The 19,816-nt window shown below is 34.9% G+C and overlaps 1 protein-coding gene across 2 annotated transcripts in view; it reads right to left on the reverse strand.

Moving 5' to 3' along the window:
• The window catches only part of CDH12 (cadherin 12), a 692,773-nt gene that overhangs the window by 71,057 nt on the left and 601,900 nt on the right, over nucleotides 1-19,816 (reverse strand). Inside the window, exons 6-7 of one of the 2 annotated variants that reach the window (XM_007454262.1) lie at nucleotides 18,937-19,056; nucleotides 7,420-7,587 (exon numbers count right to left, since the gene is read on the reverse strand). In XM_007454262.1, the coding sequence (XP_007454324.1) occupies nucleotides 7,420-7,587; nucleotides 18,937-19,056 (288 nt within the window). The remainder of the gene's footprint in view (nucleotides 1-7,419; nucleotides 7,588-18,936; nucleotides 19,057-19,816) is intronic. The other variant, XM_007454263.1, reaches the window with a different exon arrangement.

Genomic DNA, 19,816 nt, shown 5'->3' on the forward strand with positions numbered 1-19,816 from the left:
GTGTCCCCTGCATCGGCAGGCAGACTCTCAACCACTGCACCACCAGGTAAGCCCCGTTTGTATATTTTTTGATGATGACCATTCTGACCAGTGTGAGATGATATCTCATTGTAGTTTTGATTTGCATTTCGCTAACGATTAATGATGTTGAGAATTCTTTCATGTGTTTGTTGGCAGTCTGTATATCTTCTTTGGAGAAATGTCTATTTAGGTCTTCTGCCCATTTCTGGATTGGGTTGTTTGTTTTTATAATATTGAGCTGCATGAGCTGCTTGTATATTTTGGAGATTAATCCTTTGTCAGTTGCTTCATTTGCAAATATTTTCTCGCATTCTGAGGGTCGTCTTTTCGTTTTGTTTATGGTTTCCTTTGCTGTGCAAAAGCTTTTAAGTTTCATTAGGTCCCATTTGTGTGGCAGGAATTTTTAATTGACTATAATGTGATTTTCAAAGACTGAAATAATAATAAAATAAACTTAAGCATTTTAAGAAAACTGGGGAAATGATATTAACAATCATAGCATATACCCTTTACTCTGGGTAAAAGTGTTTAAAATAGTATTATGATTATAATTGCCACCTCAAGAAGGGCTCTAGCCATCCAGCTCATAAGCATAATTCTTCTGAGAGTCTGCTAATGGGGCAATGGAGCAACCAGGCTACAATCTTTTATACTTTGCCACATGGGAAACAGAACGAAATAAGTCATCAAAAAGTGTCAGCACTATTTTAAAAGGACTCATACTCATTAGCAAAGCACAGTATGATGTGAATATTGATAATTATAGCAATGAAAAATTATTTAAACATTCTATATCTGCTATTTTTCATTTGCTTACATCTGCCCACATAGAGTCTAGTGAAACTCACTAATCGCTTCTCATTGGAGAACTGGGAGTGCAAAGTTTTTCACTGAGCTTGCCTTCAAATTGTATTCACTTTGATCCAGTTTGAGTTCAGCCTTAAAGCATCAGTATCTGACATCCATAAACTCTTTGGAAAACTTCTAAACAAGACGTACAACTCTATATGAGTGCTTAATATGTTAAAAAAATATAAAATTTCAAAATACTTAATTTAAAATGACTACGTTTTGTTGGGCTTCCCTGGTGGCATAGTGGTTGAGAGTCCGCCTGCCGATGCAGGGGACACAGGTCCGGGAAGATTCCACATGCCGCGGAGCGGCGGGGGCCGTGAGCCACGGCCCCTGAGCCTGCGCGTCCAGAGCCTGTGCTCCGCAACGGGAGAGGCCACAGCAAAAAAAAATTCAAAAAAAAAAAAAAAAAAGACTACATTTTAATTCTCAGTCTCCACCCAAATAGGTAGAATTTTGCATGAATCAAAAAATTCTCATGAGGTACAAAATAATTAACTCATAACCTCTAGTTAACGAATAATGAAAAAGACTTCTCAGAGAATCAACACTTGCTCCTTCATCACAGATTTTCAAATTGTGCCCTGCAGACTATCTATATCACAATCTACTGGAACACTTATCTACAATTCAGATTTCTGGATCTAAGCTACGTCAACTGAAGCAGAACTTCCATCGCTGGGACATAGGATCCCAAGGAATTCCTAAGGCAGATACAATTTGAGAACCCCTGGGAGAGCCACTGGTGAATAAGTCCCAGTTTATCCTTTGCATGCCTTCTCTTCAGGAAATAGTTGTTTCTTATTTATTTTTATTGAAGTAGACAAAGGCCCATTTGGGAATTAAACTTGAAGTGCTTATTCCCCTTAGTAAAAAGCTAGTTTTATAACGTGTCTTGGCTTATTTTTCAAGAATAGAAATGAGTCATCAAATATGACTCATGCTCACATTCTATGTGAGAACTGGAAGATACCTGAACATAAATGCTTTGTATAATTTTTTAACCCTTAAAATTTATGATTTTTAACGCTTTTTTTTTTTTTTTTCGCGGAGCACAGGCTCCGGACATGCAGGCCCAGCGGCCATGGTTCACGGGCCCAGCCGCTCTGAGGCATGTGGGATCTTCCCGGACCGGGGCACGAACCTGCGTTCCCTGCATCGGCAGGCAGACTCTCAACCACCGCGCCACCAGGGAAGCCCGAATTTTAATGCTTTTTAAACATTTCCTCCCAAATGAGGAGCATATCTAATTGTCATATAGCATACATACATACAATATCAAAGATCAACTTATCTAATTTTTTGTCATATTTATATCTTTGGGAGGTACTGGCCTAAAAGCCACAGACTAGGTTAAATTATGGGAATTAAACGGTGTATTCAAGTTGATGCTAAATTGGCACCAGTACTAAGTTTGAGAAACATAAACAAATATGAATGTATATCATTAACACCTTCATATATTAATTTTTTATTACTATTTAAAACCGACACCCAGTTCCAATTAAGGGAAGCCTTAACTTACATTTGATCTATACAGTTAACTTTGCAGACCAATTGGTCCACGCCACCCTTCCAACCTCAAATATTTGAGTGAAGCTGAAGTAGTCATTCTCATTTAAATAGTACTGGAGCTCACATAAGACCCATTATTTTAGTCATGCCTCTTTTGGTATCCTTTCAGAGTAACTGCCACCATCTTCTCTTTCTCATTCTTTCACCTAAAATAGCATATTGGAGGCAGTGATAAGAACAGAAATTCCACCTTTGCCTCAGAGGCATCATTTAGAAACATACTGAGGATGTTAACAGTTATTTGTACTTGACCTGCAGGTAGGAAGCAGGCCCTTGTCCAGAGTCTCCAGATAAGTTGGAAGGAGAGATTTGTACATAATTCACTCCCTAACAGTCACAGAAAGAGATTGTGAAAAGAACCGAAGTGATTCTCAGCATACACACATTTACATATTCAGGCATATCTTGGGCACTCAAAATCCAGGAAAAATTTTCTCCTATGATATTATTTAAATAAATATATAAATCTATATAAAGTTTTTAATTCTCAAATTATATATATATAAAAATAAATATAAAAATATAAATATGTACAAATATTATATCTAAAAATAAACTTAACACATGAACTTATATCTTTAGTAGTCAATCTCAGTCATCCGCATGACAATCAAACTTTGGACACCTGGCAGAACGTGCTGGTACATTTTCTACGGCTGGATCTGAGTAGCTGTCAAAATTCAATTGCTCTTTATTTCTGTATTCGGAATGACTTGTTACATGGTTTTACCAAGTAACTTTCAGTATCAAAGCTTATAGTTTTCCAGGTATAAAGATGGTAAATGGTAAACAAAGAGAAACAGACTTTGTGCCCCATCTGGATATAATTGGGTTCATGATTCTAGGTATAATATTGGATACAATTATATGTTTTAGAAAATAACTATTTTACAAATAATATTTTATTGACTTATAACTGAATCAATTGTCCTATAACCAGAAACAGTCAATATAAACATGTTTGGTGGGCATTTGATGAAAACAGACTTACTTTATTTTGTTTATTTATTTGTTAGTTTATTTATTTAGGCCTCGCTCTGCAGTTGGTTTGCTGGATCTTCTTAGTTCCCCAACCAGGGATTGAACCTGGGCCACAGCAGTGAAAGCTCGAAGTCCTGACCACTGGAGCGCCAGGGGAATTCCCAAAAAACAGACTTACTTAAAAATACTGTTTTATTTATGACTAAGAATTTGTCATAAAATAAATATTAATGTCTTATCTTCTGCATTCGAATCCATTTACCATACAAACAGTTCTCTTAAATGCTTATTATATTGGAAAAGGAAGGAAAAAGAAGCAAACACTTCTTTACGTTTCCTACAAATTATCCCTTTTTATGTAAACTATGAAGGGCTTTATTTCACCTAAGTTGTTTTCTTATTCATTACAAAACTATTACACAGAAGAGACAAGTGAGAGAAGTATTTTGCCTAATGTGGATTAACCACAACACTTAATTGATTTGATCTCATAATGTATAATTTAGATCAGCTTGTTAGATGTTTTTGTCATTTAAAATTCAAGTAATGGAAACCATCAGCATTTTGCTGTAGCTTATTTTGACAGATGGAAATCCTCTATGGATGTCCTCGATTATCGTAGGTGGAAGCTATATGACTATATGTAAAAGATTTTACAAAGAAAATATTTTGTTTTTATATGACTACAGGTAGAGCTCTTTTAACATGCCTGGTATTATTTCTATTTCTGAAACAGTATTCCCTCCTTTGTTTGTGAACAGTTCTCTCTGTAGGACTTTTGGGGCAAAACACAGGCATTAAAGGCAAATTGCCTTTTAAGAGGGAAAGTGATAAAAAGTTCTGAAGTCGCTTCATAAGATTAGGTCTTGGGTTCTCCTACCTAGGAGCTGTGTGATCTTGGACAAGTTACTTAACTTTTATTAATAATATACTCTTGTTCTTTTATTTCTAAAATTGAGAAAATACTATACAGTCATTGTAAAGTTAAATGGGAATATATATACAAATCATTTTGCATAATGCATGACACATGGTAACTTATTAGTAAATATTATTGTCACCATCATCAAATGAAACTGGCAGGAAATTCTGATGCCTCAGGAACCATCTATTTTGCAACAGTAAAACAGCAAACTATTTACACTTGCATCCTACAAATGGCCATGACATTTAATTTTATTTTCATTTCTAACAGATTTATAGAAGGAAATGGATGGAAATGGGTGCTTAACAATGTCACACATGCATATGTACACACACAAAGCCAAAACGAATTATGATTGGTAAATTTTAAGAAATTATCTTGTGCATTTTTAAGCAATGAAAAAAATGTAGCTCCATGAAGTTCATCTGAAGGAAGATTTGTTTTTCAGCATAATTCCTTAACAGACATGAACAAATAGAGCTAGCTGTGGGAAATTCTCTTGTTAATTTATATTATGTATGAAATATTTGTTTTCTTGACTTTTACATTCAAAAGTTATTATTTCAGTTTGTCATTTCATGTCATATTTTCAGTTTAATTGACCCATGTGAGAAATATTCCTGCAGAAAGAGCACTGACTTCTAAAGAGGTGGCTTTTCTGTTTATAAATGTATTCTGTCTATTTCCTCTGAAGGATATAATTCAAAATAACAGCACAGTAAAAAGGGCTTGACACAAAGGTATGTAAGATTTCAAGGGGATTCATTTTTTATTCATGAAAAATGTGAAAACCCTCTTCTTTCTCATGATTCAAAAATATCTCTCACCTATTATACTTTCAGGCTATAGTTCGAACATGCATGTAGCACAAGAAGAAAATAATTAGATCACAGTGATCTATTTGGTATATTCCTTCTACCCTCTCATTTCTGTTTATGATGACAATTCATCCTATTGCATGTGACTTTTTTGCAGATGTGTCTAAAAAATATGGTTTCAGAGTGGCAGGTAAAAAGAATATCTTTTCATTTTCATATGTTAAAATAGAAGAAATTTGAACTTTAGTATCAAAAAAAAAGACTTTGCCAGCTTTGATGATCTTGGGCAACTTAATCTAGGTCTCAGTTTTCTTAACGGTAAAATGTGGAAAATAAAGATCTCAGAGTGTTTCTGAGGAAAGGAAATACGAAAATGATAAAGTTCCTGACACAGCATGAAAATGCTCTAAAAGTTCAAATGCCCTTAACCCCATAATCTTTCCTAGTGGGTCTCATCTAGTTACGCTTAGATCTACAGATTCAACTTCGAATATATTCCAAACAAGCCTGCTGCTTTGTACAGATTCCTTTCACTAGATAAGATCTGGAATTGATCTTCCTGTCTCCCTGGGAACTGAGCATGCCATCTTGGTTCCCTAACCATACTCTAGTTTCTCTCCCATTAAGATATTTTCATTTCTTTGTTGCACTCCAGCCTATTTGTCTGGATGGCTGTTCAAACTTTTGCAAATTACCCTTCATCCATACCCAGAAGTTGTTTCCTTCCACTGGTTGAGTTTTATACTCTTCATCTGAAAAACTTCACTATCATCCTTGTGAATAAGAATACTGATACTACCTAGGAAGATCTCTGCTATTTCTTATACTCTAAACTGAACAAATTTTTAATGCACAAATCCAAAACAGAATTCAAATGTACAATGTCACCTTTTATGTAAAAGTAGAACAATCTTTCAAACTAGTCTCCTCAATTAGCTATTATAGATTACCACAAATAAGCAGTAAAATTGTTAAAAATCAGTCTTTTTGAGGTGGAAACATGTTCTTTTTTAATGCCATGTTCTAGAGAACCAAATGCATTATTTCTTTCTCCTTTGAAATATTTATTTATATTTTTTCGGTTTCCCTGAATAGAAAGCAAGGAAAGTGTTGCTCTAGGACTGTGTTATTATTAGTCATAACCTATTATTTACTAGCCATTTGTCATATACACCCCAGTTGCTAAAGTATGATGATTTCTAATTGCCACTTTTATACATTTATTCAGTACACTGACTTTCTGATCACTAAGTAAGGGTATTTCCCTAAGAAAATATAGGTTGATAATTTTAAGACAAAAATGACAAAGTAGTAAATTATATAAAACCACACAGCTAAAGGAATAAAATATCTATTTAGTTAAATATTCTCATTGTTATATACTTTAGTAGATAAACTCAAACTCTCCTGGAGTTAGAAGAAGAAAATGATTTGCCTTGTTTTGTTTTTTAAAACTGTTCATGCAAATGAGTGTCTAGTGACTTTATCAAATTACTTATATAAGCAATGGAAGAAACAGTTTCTGTATTCTAAATCCTAGGAACACTGAACTATAATCCTTGAAAATGTACCAGAAATCGAACAGGTACTTATTGGTGTTAAATATAATACTGCAAAAGGAAACTGGATGTAACACAAGTGAGAAGTATTCACTTTCAATAAGAAATATATAGTTACAGAGAAGATATAGGTGTGAATTATTCTATTATCATAGAAAGTGTAGCAATTTTCACCTACTGAAAAACTAAAATAAAATACAACTAAAGTAGAGAAATAGCATCACTGCAATGTCATCTGATATCTCCAGGGAAGTATACAGAAATGATTCAACACATATAATTGATAAAGTGAAGGCAGAAAATTTTATGCTAATTATATGATATAACAAATAGTACAGTGGCATATATGTCATAAATCTTAAATTACATTGTACTTTTCATATTTATATTACTTTTTCAACTAGTAAGAAATTAGACAAGATACCAACCTATTGTGAATATTTTACTTTTATAAGAATTGATAACATGATTAGTACAATTATTGACTCATTTATATTTTTTTCTATTAAAATCACACTATGCATGATTCTAATGGAAAAATGTAATTCTGAGGACATTTAATTTTTAGCTTCTGCTTCTTAAAGACAAAAGTGTCTGGAAAATTATTACAATTCCTGTAAAATTCAATGAAATGTAAGACATTTTTTAAATAGCTGCACTGATTTCGACTTAACAGGAAAGAACATACTTTTTGGGAATCGAGGTGGATTGTCATTGACATCTGTTAGGGTGATGTTGACTATTGTCGTTCCAGCTAACCCTCCCAGTTGTCCGCCCATATCCTTGGCTTGGATGAGGACTTGGTATTGTTCTTTGACTTCCCTGTCCATGTTTGGCAAAGCTGTTCTAATAACACCTTAAGGGGGGAAAAAAGTAAAAGATAAATGTCACAAACGATGAGTTTTCCAAAATAAAATAGTCCACAACAAGAAAATGATTCTATCTAGATTCATTAGCAAAAAAACATGCTAACAAAAATTCTGTGTCTTAAAAAGTGGAACACCCAAAACATCCAATGGTTAGGATATAATTAAATATATTGTGGTAATAGCCATATAGTGAAATGCTGTGCAGCATTGTGGAATATGGTTAAGGAACAATGTATTGGCTCTAAAAGATGGTCATCATTCACTAAGTCAACCAAGTTAGACATAATTTATACAGAATGCTCCTACCTTTAAAAAAGAATTAAATTGTTAGACAATATATATTTTAGATATATAGTAAAAGAATTAAGTGGTTTCACTGAAGGTGAGATTTCTAAAGAATAACATCTTCATTCTTATCTATATTTTGGGATACATATATATTACTTTGCTTCTTTGAACACTTGAATATCTCCTTTGTGTATTTTATTTTGTCTTTCAGGATTCCTTTTACTTATATTAGCCACAGGTTTTTGTACTTAGATCTTATTAAGCTTTGCCATTGCAGGGATTTTGTCTCTCTTGTCACCAAGTTACTATACTACAACCTCTAATGGAGTGCTTGTCATTTAGAAAAAAGTCAATAAGAATGTGTTGACCATCTGACTAGTGGAAGGACTGGCGAATTGAAGGAAGAAATCTATAAATTATTTATTCATTTATTTTTGATGTGGAACTTTTTTTGCAGTACGCGGGCCTCTCACTGTTGTGGCCTCTCCCGTTGCAGAGCACAGGCTCCAGACGCGCAGGCTCAGCGGCCATGGCTCACGCGCCCAGCCACTCCGCGGCATGTGGTACTTTCCTGGAATGGGGCACGAACCCGTGTCCCCTGTATCGGCAAGCGGACTCTCAACCACTGCGCCACCAGGAAAGCCCTTGAAATGGACCATTTTTAAAGTCTTTATTGAATTTGTTACAATATTGCTTCTGTTTTATGTTTTGGTGTTTGGCCACGAGGCATGTGGTATCTTATTTCCCCAACCAGGGATTGAACCCGCACCCCTTGCATTGGAAGGCGAAGTCTTAACCACTGGACCTCCAGGGAAGTCCCTATAAATAATTTATAATCATGAATCATGATATATATGCATATTTACATAGCCTACTCATTTCCTGTTCTTGTGTTTGAGTGTAGAACTAATTTATATTTATATTTATGTCTGTGTTTATATTTATATTTATTCATAGTGTAACAACTAAAACCTTCTGGATTTATTGCAGGTAAATTGTGAATAAATTTTATAACAAATTCCAATCTATACCTAATGATTTTAGGGAGAGATTGCAGAAAATTTGTCCTAAACCCATGTGTCTTTGATATTATTTCTTAAATAATAAGGCATATATGAATAACAAATTTAATATCAATTGTCAACACAAAATATAGAATCCTAAGCACAAACTGAATATACATCCTTATTTTATCTATACTTAACTAATGCTGTTCTTTTGCTAATTCAGACTTAACTACAATTTGAAATTTCTTTTGGCCCTTGGCTGGAAATTGTTGCAAAAAAGGCAAGTTCCATTTTTTGCTCCTGCAGTTTTATTCATACACTGCTACTGACACCCTTCTACTTCAATCTGTTTGTCCTTTCTTCAGCTTGGATTTCTGATGTTTCATTTCCAAGTGTCTTAATTAAGATTCTTCATCTCTGCATCTCAGTGGCCTGGTCCTACATGCCTTAAGCTACATGACTTCTGCCTGCCTTATAATATTTATATTTTCTGGATAAATGCCTGGGTTTAATTCGTACTCATACTGTATTTTCCTGTTGTTGACCGGATTTATCTTTACTCAGTTCATTTCCAGTAAGTATATATGTATATTTCTTACTCTACTCACTTAATTTCTGGTATGAAAATTTTCAATATAATTTACAAATACAAGTTTGATATATAAATTCTTTTTTTTTTTTTTTTTTTTTTTTTTTGCGGTCCGTGGGCCTCTCACTGCTGTGGCCTCTCCCGTTGCAGAGCACAGGCTCCGGACGCGCAGGCTCAGCGGCCATGGCTCACGGGCCCAGCTGCTCCATGGCATGTGGGATCCTCCCGGACCGGGGCACGAACCCGTGTCACCTGCATCGGCAGGCGGACTCTCAACCACTGCGCCACCAGGGAAGCCCTGATATATAAATTTTATGATATATGCATGCATATGTAAAACATTGATTCTATGAAAAAGAGAGCAAATAAGCATTATCAGACTTATTTAAGACTAGAGTTTTTTTCTGATGATTTGATATAATTGTCATGAATACCCCTAACTTTCCCTGCACTCCTCCATTTTGTGTCTGATAGGTGATCTAGCCGCCGCTTCCAGCCATCCTTTTAGTTTAATGCTGCTTTTGGGAGATTGTATGTTAGAATTTAGAGAGGAAAGGGTTGTGCATGTAGTTTCAAAGGAAATCTCCTCTGATGACCATGATGTGCTTTCCCTTCCCATCACCATATTCATTAGGAGCCACTGTCCCAGAGAAATAACATAGGGCATTTCTAGAAATTTTTTAGAGTTGAATCTGGGAAATCAGGCAGACAACAAAATTCATTGTGAGTAGAGAATCCTTAAATACTGTGGCCTATTGAAAAAACCGGGGTGGGGTGGGGTGCAGCGCGGGGAATCTCCTATTCAAAAAGTTACTCTTCTTATGGCCACTGGTTGTTTCTATACTTCCTAACATTTAAAACCAAACAAATTAAAATGGATTGCCTGGCCTTGAGCAAGGAGGAAACTTGAAAAGGACTGGACTAAAGTGCTTCCATAGCAAAATGCAACCAGCCGAAGGAATGCTACATTCTGTCACTTTAGATCTTAGATTTAGGTTCAAGTATCCATCTCTACTTTTCAGTATCTGTATATAAAGATACAGCAACAACCTTGTATGATAATAGTTTAAGATTAAAAAGAAAAAACATGCATTTTATAAAACAGTATAAATACTCTACAAGTACTCCACAGTAGTGATACCACAAACTTTAATTAATTTGAAATAATTAGGAAATAAATCCTATTTTGGAAATAGGATTTGGAAAATCCTATTTGGAAAAAAAAAAAAAGAGTAGATAAGCAAGTTTACATTGAATACTGGTATGGTCTTGTACCTGATGAACTTTCGAACATATGCAAGATAATTAGAGCAAAATTAAGAATGAGAAAAATAGATTTTATTTCTGCCAATATGAATGGAAATATATGGTTGAGAGAGTTATAACCTTAAATTAAGGTTATAAAACCTTATAGTACCAAAGGATACTAATCTGCCAGGGGGATATATTCTCCCTTTGCAATCACCTTGGCATTATAGGCAAGTCCCTTAGTTTTGGTGGATCTCAGCTTATTTTGTAAAAATGGGTTAGATCTACTGATGAAAACTTTTTGAGATGAAAATAATGCAATACTATATATGAAGAATCATGAAATATTACATGTGATAATCAAGGATTTGATTTTATCTGAGTTTTTTCTTAAATTGAGTGCTGAACTGCAGGATTGAACGTGGGACAGTAGATTCAGTCAACACTTGTACTAAAATATATGTTTCATTCAGGCACTGTTCCTAGGTTTATGGGTATAATGGCTTCCATCTGGCCCTCCAATTCCACTATATATACTTTTCTAGACTTCTCTCTGCTCTCTGGTTTCTGGTTGCCCTGGGCCAATTGACAGGAGATTAGATGATAGAAGGAGAATGAGGTTGGGTTTTTCTTTCCATGGACGCCCCACATTCCATTCCACACTCTCCTGCCATGGTCTCTGCCTGTGACTCTATAACACCCTCATTCCTTCAACCCCATTGTGGTAACTGCATCCACTTCTTATTTCTTCTCCAGATTCAGCCTTATCCCTTATGGTTTCCCTACGATCTGCTTGCACTTTAGTAAAGAGTCCTTTTATTAAACTAATCTCAAATTGCCCAACTGGGTATCGTCTGTTTTCATCTGGGAAAATAATTGATAGAGTCTCTGTATAAGGTTCCTTCATGGAATGTACATTTAATGGGTATGTGTCCCTATAAAGTGGTGAGGAGGTCATAAAGAAGCTCTTAAATGATTAAGCTAATTTCAGATGGTGATTGGTGTTAGGAGGAAAATGAAGGAAAGTCCTCTTGAAGGTAGTATCAGAAATGTCCTCTCTGAGGAAAGACTGCAATCCCAGAGAAGTGGAAGAGGCCGACTTAGGAAGAGCCCAGGGATGCGTATCCCAGGGACGATAAGGAGGGGAGCATTACTTCTTTAACGCATACAAGAACAGAACTTAGAGGCTGATGTGGCTGCAGCATACCACTGTTGGGAGGGATGGTATAAAATAAGATCACAGAGTGGGAGAGAAGTGAGATCGTGGTTTTCAAAGATAAATAGACTCTCTGGGAAGGCATCTTGAAAATCAACAAGTAAGACTACATCAAACTAAAAAGCTTCTGCATAGCAAAAGGAATAATAGACAAAAATGAAAAGGCAACCTATGGAATGGGATAAACTATTTGCAAATCAGATATCTGATAAGGAGTTAATATCCATACCATAAAAGAACTCATGCAACTCAATAACAAACAAAAAAAAATCTTACCTAAAAATGGGCAGAGAAACCGAACAGAAATTTTTCCAGAGAAGTCATACAAATGACCAGTGGTTACATGAAAATGTGCTTGACACCAATAATCGTCAGGGAAATGTACATACATCAAAATTACAACGAGATACATATCACCTCATGATTTTTAGTATGGCTGTTATCAATAAGTCAAGGGCAAGGGATAAAAAGTATTGGCAAGGATGTGGAGCAAAGAGAACCCCTGTGCGCTGTTAGTAGGGATGTAAATTGGTACAGCCATTATGGAAAATAGTATGGAGGTTCCTTAAAAAAAAGTAAAAAAATAGAGCTACCATATGATCCAGCAATTCCACTTCTGAGTATGTATCAAGAGAAAGTGAAAGCAAGATCTTGAAGAGATACCTGTGCTCCAAGTTCATTGCAGCATTATTCACAGTAGCCAAGTTATGAAAACAACAGAAGTGTCCATCAACAGATGATTGGATAAAGAAGGTGTGATATAATGGAATATAATTCAATAATTCAGACATGAGAACGAAAAAAAAATCCTGCCATTTGCAACAACATAGATGAAACTTGAGGACATTATGTTAAATGAAATAAGTCAGACAGAGAAAGACAAAAAGTCTATGATATCATTTATATGTAGACTCTAAAACAGCTGAACTTATAGAAACAGAGTAGGTTGGTGGCTACCAGGGGCTGTGGGGTGGGGGAAATGGGGAGATTCTGGTCAAAAGGCACAAACTTACAGTTATAAGGTGGATAGGTTATAAGGATAGAATGTATATCATGGTGATTACAGTTAATATTACTGTATTATATACTGGAAAGTTGCTAAGAGAGTAGTTCTTAAAAGTTCTTACCATGGAAAGGAAATGGTAATTATGTGACCTGATGGAGGTGTGGCTAACACTATGATGGTGATCATTTTGCAATATATAAGTGTATCAAATCAACACGTTGTATACCACTTATTTACACAGCGCTATATGCTAATTATATCTCAATAAATCTTGAAAAATGCTAATTATTAATTTGAGACTATTCAGATGGATTAGGTGGATGGATGGATGGATAGGTAGATAGATATAGATAGGAGGAGATAGATACAGAAAGGTAGAATGAACAATGGATGAATGGCTGCATTCTCCATTCACTGAGGATTAGAGTCCAGAGGAGACCTAGACCACTAGCCTGTTCTCTAAAGAGCAGTCACAGTGGTTAGGCATGAACATGAAGCAGTCACAGAGCCCCTCCAATCAGAAATCCTCAGAGATTGTCCAGGTCGCTCAGATTACAGACCTCACATAATCTCCATCTTCCCACCCCCTGATCTTAACTCTCTGATCTTATCTTCCACAACTCCCTCCTTTGTTCACTAGAGCTTTGTACCCTCTCTTCCCTCTGCTGGAAATGTTATTTCCAAGACGTAACCATAAACAGCTGCTCTACTTCCTTCATATCTGTCATCAAAGTCATCTTCATAGGACTGTATTGGTCATTCTAACTAAAATTCTGTACTGAATTAGTTTCCTACTGCTTCTGTAATAGATTTTTTTAAAAAGCTAGTACATTCTTAAGCTTTATTAAAAATATGGTGTTCATGACTACACAGATAAGGTGTATAATTTTTTAAAAACTGTTGCCAATAATGTATTTTGAGGACAAGAAGAGTTATCAGGTTATCTTGGGTAGGAAGAAAATTTAAAGACAGTATGGTCCGACTTTGCACCATAACATGCCTTAACTATTCTTTAAGATTTAGAAGTCACTTCCCCAAAAGTTCTTTTCTCAGGAGTTTCCCCGCTCTCGTGAGTCTATATCTAGTGCCCAGTAGTCACACTATGTATCATAGAGTGGTATCCTAGAAAACCCAAATGTAATCTTCTGAGGACCTGATATCCTCCCCCCGAGTAGATGGGGATCTATTTGAGGATCGGCTTGTTGCATCTCAGTATCCTGGCAGCACAGGACCTGCCAGGTCATTGGTTATAAATAAATGTGCATCAATTTACCCAAATCCAGGAAATCCATACCCAAATCCAGCACCACTGACTTATCACTCATTACCTGCTTTAACTCTTCCAGTAATTTGAAGCTCACAATCTCATGAGGTGCCTGCCCCTCTTATTTATGGAACAATCATTAACATCTTTTTTTCTTAATGAAACCAAAATTCTTTCTTCCTGTAATTCATGCCATTGATAGCCCTGGGGAGCAGCAGAGAATACAGCTAGCTCCTCTCCTACATGAGAGCTCTACAACTTCCGAACGGCATGTATCACATCCGCCTGGAGGATTTTCCTTTCAAGACCAAATAGTCTTAGTTCCATCTGCAGATGTGTGCATTCCATGGTTTCTAAAATAAGGCAAGTGGAGCTCACACAGAGTTCTCGTGAAGTGTGACAAGGCAGAATACAAGGAAACCGTTGTCTGCAGTACATTTTTAGTCATGTAATTTTACTGCATATATGTAAAATATTACAAAAGCGATAATGGCACGTGTTGTTTAATCTTAATAATTGTCTATTTCCTATTTCACTCTTGAAGAGAAAAAGAGCTTCTGTCTTTATCTCACCAGCACTGACTCTAAATCCTGTAAGACTTTTCTCTGAATTAAAGTCAAAGGCATGCTCAGGCCATAAAACATTGTAAATATGTACATAGTAGTTTATATAAAGAATTAGCTCAAAATATGAAGTCTGACCCATGCTTTAATTTTACTACGGGGCTTTAAAACACTAACACATCTTTTTTTTTGACTGAAAAGAATAAATATCAGTCAGGGGGGATGATGTTTTATTTGGGAAGTAAGCTTGAAGATAATCATCTCTAATCAAAAGGTGATAATCGAACTAAAAATCTTGAGAAAGTGTCAGTTCTCTCAGCACTTCATCAGATTTCCCAAACAGAAGCTAGGACAGAATCATAGAGCGTGAAATATCAGGGTAGTGGATAAAAGAAAAAAAGAAAGTAACTCATGCATAAAATCCCATTCTCATTCAATTCTTTTCATATGAATCCTAAAAATGCACATGTAAATACATAGCATAAAGACTTATAAATATGCACTTTTGACAATGCACATAAACAAAAAGGCACTGATGAAAAAATTCTGGAGATGGATGGTGGTGATGGTTACACAATGTGAATGTACATAATGTCCCCGAAGAGTACACTTAAAATGGTTAAAATAGCAAAATATATATTTTACCATGACAGAACAATTTAAAGTTTATAGATTTTTTAAAATGTTGAGATAAAATAGTATTATCAATATAATGCTTTCTCAGGTAGAGCTCAGATTATTTAGAAAAATCAACATATCACCACATGATACACCAAATAGCAATATCTAGTTATCCAACTCAGACTAGATTTTGAAATCGTTTAGGGAAAATTTCAAATACTTTAAAAGAATTTTAAATGTAAATTAAGTCATGAGATCAGTCATTTATAATAATGTTTGTTTTCCTAAATGAAATAATTTTATTATCAATGCTCTGGAAATATTTAGCATCTCAATTTCATGCATCAAATAAAATACTACACTGCCTCTTTAACATTTTATAGATTATAAGTGTTTTGCTAATGTATCATAAATATTAAGTGTAAAATGTATATAATAATGTAATATGCCAATATGACAAATATTTTAGTGTTTTATAAACATTAAGTATAATAAGGATCAATGTTATTTAATGTTTTATAAATGTATCTACATTTCTGGTTTTTTTAAATATTTAATAATCATTTGAGGCATATACATGAATGCATGCAAATTTTAAGTTACAGTAAACATTCTCTTAGGTAAGCCAAATAATTGCCAAATTAGCCAATTTTAAACTCAATTTGGGGCTTATTTCATAGAATGCATCAATTTATATTATTTATAAATAAACCTGCCATATTTATACCTTGGATAGAGATGCTAGGAATGCTTGTCAAACAGCAATGTCAATGAAAACCTTTAAAAAAATGTTCTCATTCCAAACGAATACTAAATAGTTATATTTATCTCTTCATAAATACTTAGTCACCAGAAGTTTTGATAAGACTCTTCCTTTAGAAATTATTTTAAACTGGTTTCTACACTCAAATGTGGAAAATTTTAGATAATATTAGTTTTTCATACATTTTATTTAATAATAGCAAAAGGAATCATAAAAGGAAGCTATATGGGGGCTATTTCTGAGAAATTGCAATTATCCTTGAGTTTTGATGTATTCTTACCTACCACAAGGTGATAAATTTGACAAAAAGTCTTCTTAATGGTTTCTGTGCATGAAGAGCTAGTTATCATTCTATTAATGAAGTGCCTCACCATCCACACTTTTCCTGTCTAGTGGTCTGGGGCATTGTTAGTGTCAAGACTTCTGTCTCCAGTGAAAATCAATGCTTCAAAAAACCTATTCCACAGTTCATGCCAGAATTGTTTCACCTTCAGTTCTAAATAATAAGCATGATATAAAAATATAAATACACAATTAGAAAAGGCATATTATGAATATATATACCCTTCTGTAAAATGATACTTTCTGAAGGCATTAGAATTTATCTAAAGTTGATATTGAACAAGTAAAGTCAAGGGATGGGCAAGTAAACCCTTCATGTAATTGTTGTCTGTCCAGTATTAATTTGACCAAAGCAATTATATTCTGTACCCACACTTTATGCTTCGATTCACCTTTGTGTGATTTTTATCTTGCTTTTTTAGTTAGGTATGGTCTCCATCTATAGTTATTTTTCCAATATTAAATCTTTGATCCTGCTTCTGCCACACTTATTCTGAGTATATAAACTCATCTACTCTATAGAATTAATCACTGAAACTCAGTAAGAGAACCCTAATACTAAAAACCTCCCTCCTCACCAATCTCTAGACACCTTCCTTTCTTTTTCTCCCATCCTTTCTGTCTGTGAGAAGTGCTTCTCAGAGGCTGAAGTGATCTAGGAGACAGATATTGTCCTTACTTCTATTTCTGTTAGATTCCCAGTTACGGTAAATTTGGAAAATGTAACTGTATAAGGAAAAAATAACCCATAATGTTCCCATTTGATAAAAGGATGTATAGTATCTTAGATAATCTCATTATTTGTCTATACATTTGGCCTATTGCATAAACCTTCCTAATTCCTCTGGAGCTTTGTACCATCATAAACTTCATTGAAAACTTCCCCAAACTTTTTTATCAACAATTTTCCCTTTTTTCCACAAATATATGATTTTCCCAAAGCTAAACACAATAGCCACCACAAAACTTCCTCAATACCTTTATTGCCAAACATTTTCTTCTCCTGTCTTCACTGCCTACTTCTGGAAAATAACTTACATTTTAGGTGTAATCTCCCCATTACACACTCACTCTTAACATTTGACCCCTTGGCTTTTGATCTCTGATCCTACTTCCAAACCAAAAGAGCTTCTTTGTCCTGAACCTTTCTATATTTTCTGCAGCACTGACGTTCCCTTCTTAAAGAACTAATGTTGTCCTTACTACAATCTATTCCTTTTTAAGTTTACAAAAGGGAGCAGCTCCCAGCCTTATTCCGTTCATTTTTTTTTTTTGATGGTTTCTGGCCCCCTGTTGGCTTGATGAAAAGGGTGAAAAGTGAGGACAGACAGAATGGCAGGTTTAGTTGACAGAAAATTTGCTGGTTCTTTATTTTCACTTAATTGACCTTATGTTTCCAAGCAACATCCATCCATGGTTAATTATTAATTAACCTATATCTAATTGGTAGTCCAGTTTCCACACACTTCTGAGGAAGTATAAATTTTGAAATGTTTAACCCATTTGCATGTATAGTGTCGGAAACGAATACCTTTCAAATCAATGTAGCTCTTTAAAGATCTATTTACAAATCTTAAAAGTAACTTATTAGTCCAGTATGTTAACAGTTTATTCCATTACTTTAAACTGATGTGATAAACAGTATTGACTTTAATATGCAACATGTTATGTATTATATAAGAGTTGATAAAACAACTGTCGTTATGGAGTTTCTGCTTTAACTGTGACACTGAGCTTTGATAACTGGTCAGCATGACTGGAGCTCCTTAAAAACTATCTTCACTCAAAAACAGATTCTCTAGAAACAGGGGGGACTCGCTTCGTTTTAAAGGGAATACAAAATCATCCTGCATGTTTTCCTGCCCTTTCTAACTTTCCATAGATTCTTATATGAGGCTTTGAAAACTGGAATTTCAATGGTTTGACTTAAAAACGAGACTGGCTTCAAAAACACAGACCAGAAGAATTAGTGATCTTGGGGTTTCAAGTTTGTCAGCCCTCTTCTTTCCCCTACTAGAAGCATAAGTCTATATTTTTCCAAAGTCACCATCCATAACCCTTGATAAAGATAGCAATAGAAACTCCATAATTTGGGTTGATTAGGCCCAAAACTGAATATAATTGAACCCAACCAAGAAAAACTGAAATAAAAAGCTATTTTAGCTAGAAGAAACAAAAAAAACAAATATTCCTAGACTTTGGAAAATTTAAAGTAAATCATACAAAGAATTCCTAACTAACAAATTTGGACTTGGCATATATGTGTAAAAAGGTTTATATTTATACCAAGTTCAATCTGAAAGAAATAGCTCTGCAGCAGCAAGGTAAGATCCTATCTTCCTTTGCTAGATGGGGAGCGCATTGAATCTCTATTGCAGTGTTAGAATGGGAAAGGGAGGTGATAATGTTGTCTCTAATAAAAAATTTACCTGTCTTGGGATCAATAGAGAAATAAGGCTGTCCCTGAAGAATGCTGTAAACGACTCTGGCACTGTTTCCATAGGTTGGGTCATCTGCATCCGTGGCCTTGACCTGCAGCACATAAGCACCTGGAAAATAAGACCATATGATTCTAGCATCTTTGTTTTATAGAGCTCAGGGTCATGTCTTTTAACTTCTGGACTCCATTTTCCTTTGGAATATGTCATTCCTTAATTCTGTGAGTATATGAAGTCTCTGAGAATAACTGAACTATTATAAACAAAATGTTGAGCAACAATATTAGCTGTTAGTACAAATGATACCTATTTTAAATATCTATTTTTAAAGCTGTGTCCATTTCCAGTAGCTAGGTCATTGACTTGAAAGTCATCACAATAGCTTTATTGATTTGTACACCAAAGAAAACATGACACCGCTTGCCTTAGCTCATCTGCTTACTGTAGATGCTTTAATTGCATGATTAGGATATCAATAGAAGAGCTAAAAGGTTTAAAGGTTTACTGAACTTTAGAGGGTGTAAGTAATTTGCAATTGCAGCTTAAAAATCAACAATTACCTACTCATTTAAGAAGCCTTTAATTAGGACAGAATATTTGAGAAAATGAGGAACCGAAACTAATTCCAATTCTAGCTAGAGAAGCACCTTTGTGCCTCAAGACTGAATTATTCTCTGTTCACTGACATAGGAAAACGTTAAAGACAATCCAAATTATCTGTAGCTTTTCTCATCTCTTGACACTTGGCCATATTATTTATGTACTAAGAGAAGTTGACGGGAGTTTTTTTTTTTTTTTTTTTTTTTTTTTTTGCGGTACACGGGCCTCTCATTATTGTGGCCTCTCCCGTTGCGGAGCACAGGCTCCGGAC

This window comes from Lipotes vexillifer, unplaced genomic scaffold, assembly GCF_000442215.2.
Source record: "Lipotes vexillifer unplaced genomic scaffold, Lipotes_vexillifer_v1.1 scaffold271, whole genome shotgun sequence".
Classification (NCBI taxonomy): domain Eukaryota; kingdom Metazoa; phylum Chordata; class Mammalia; order Artiodactyla; family Lipotidae; genus Lipotes; species Lipotes vexillifer.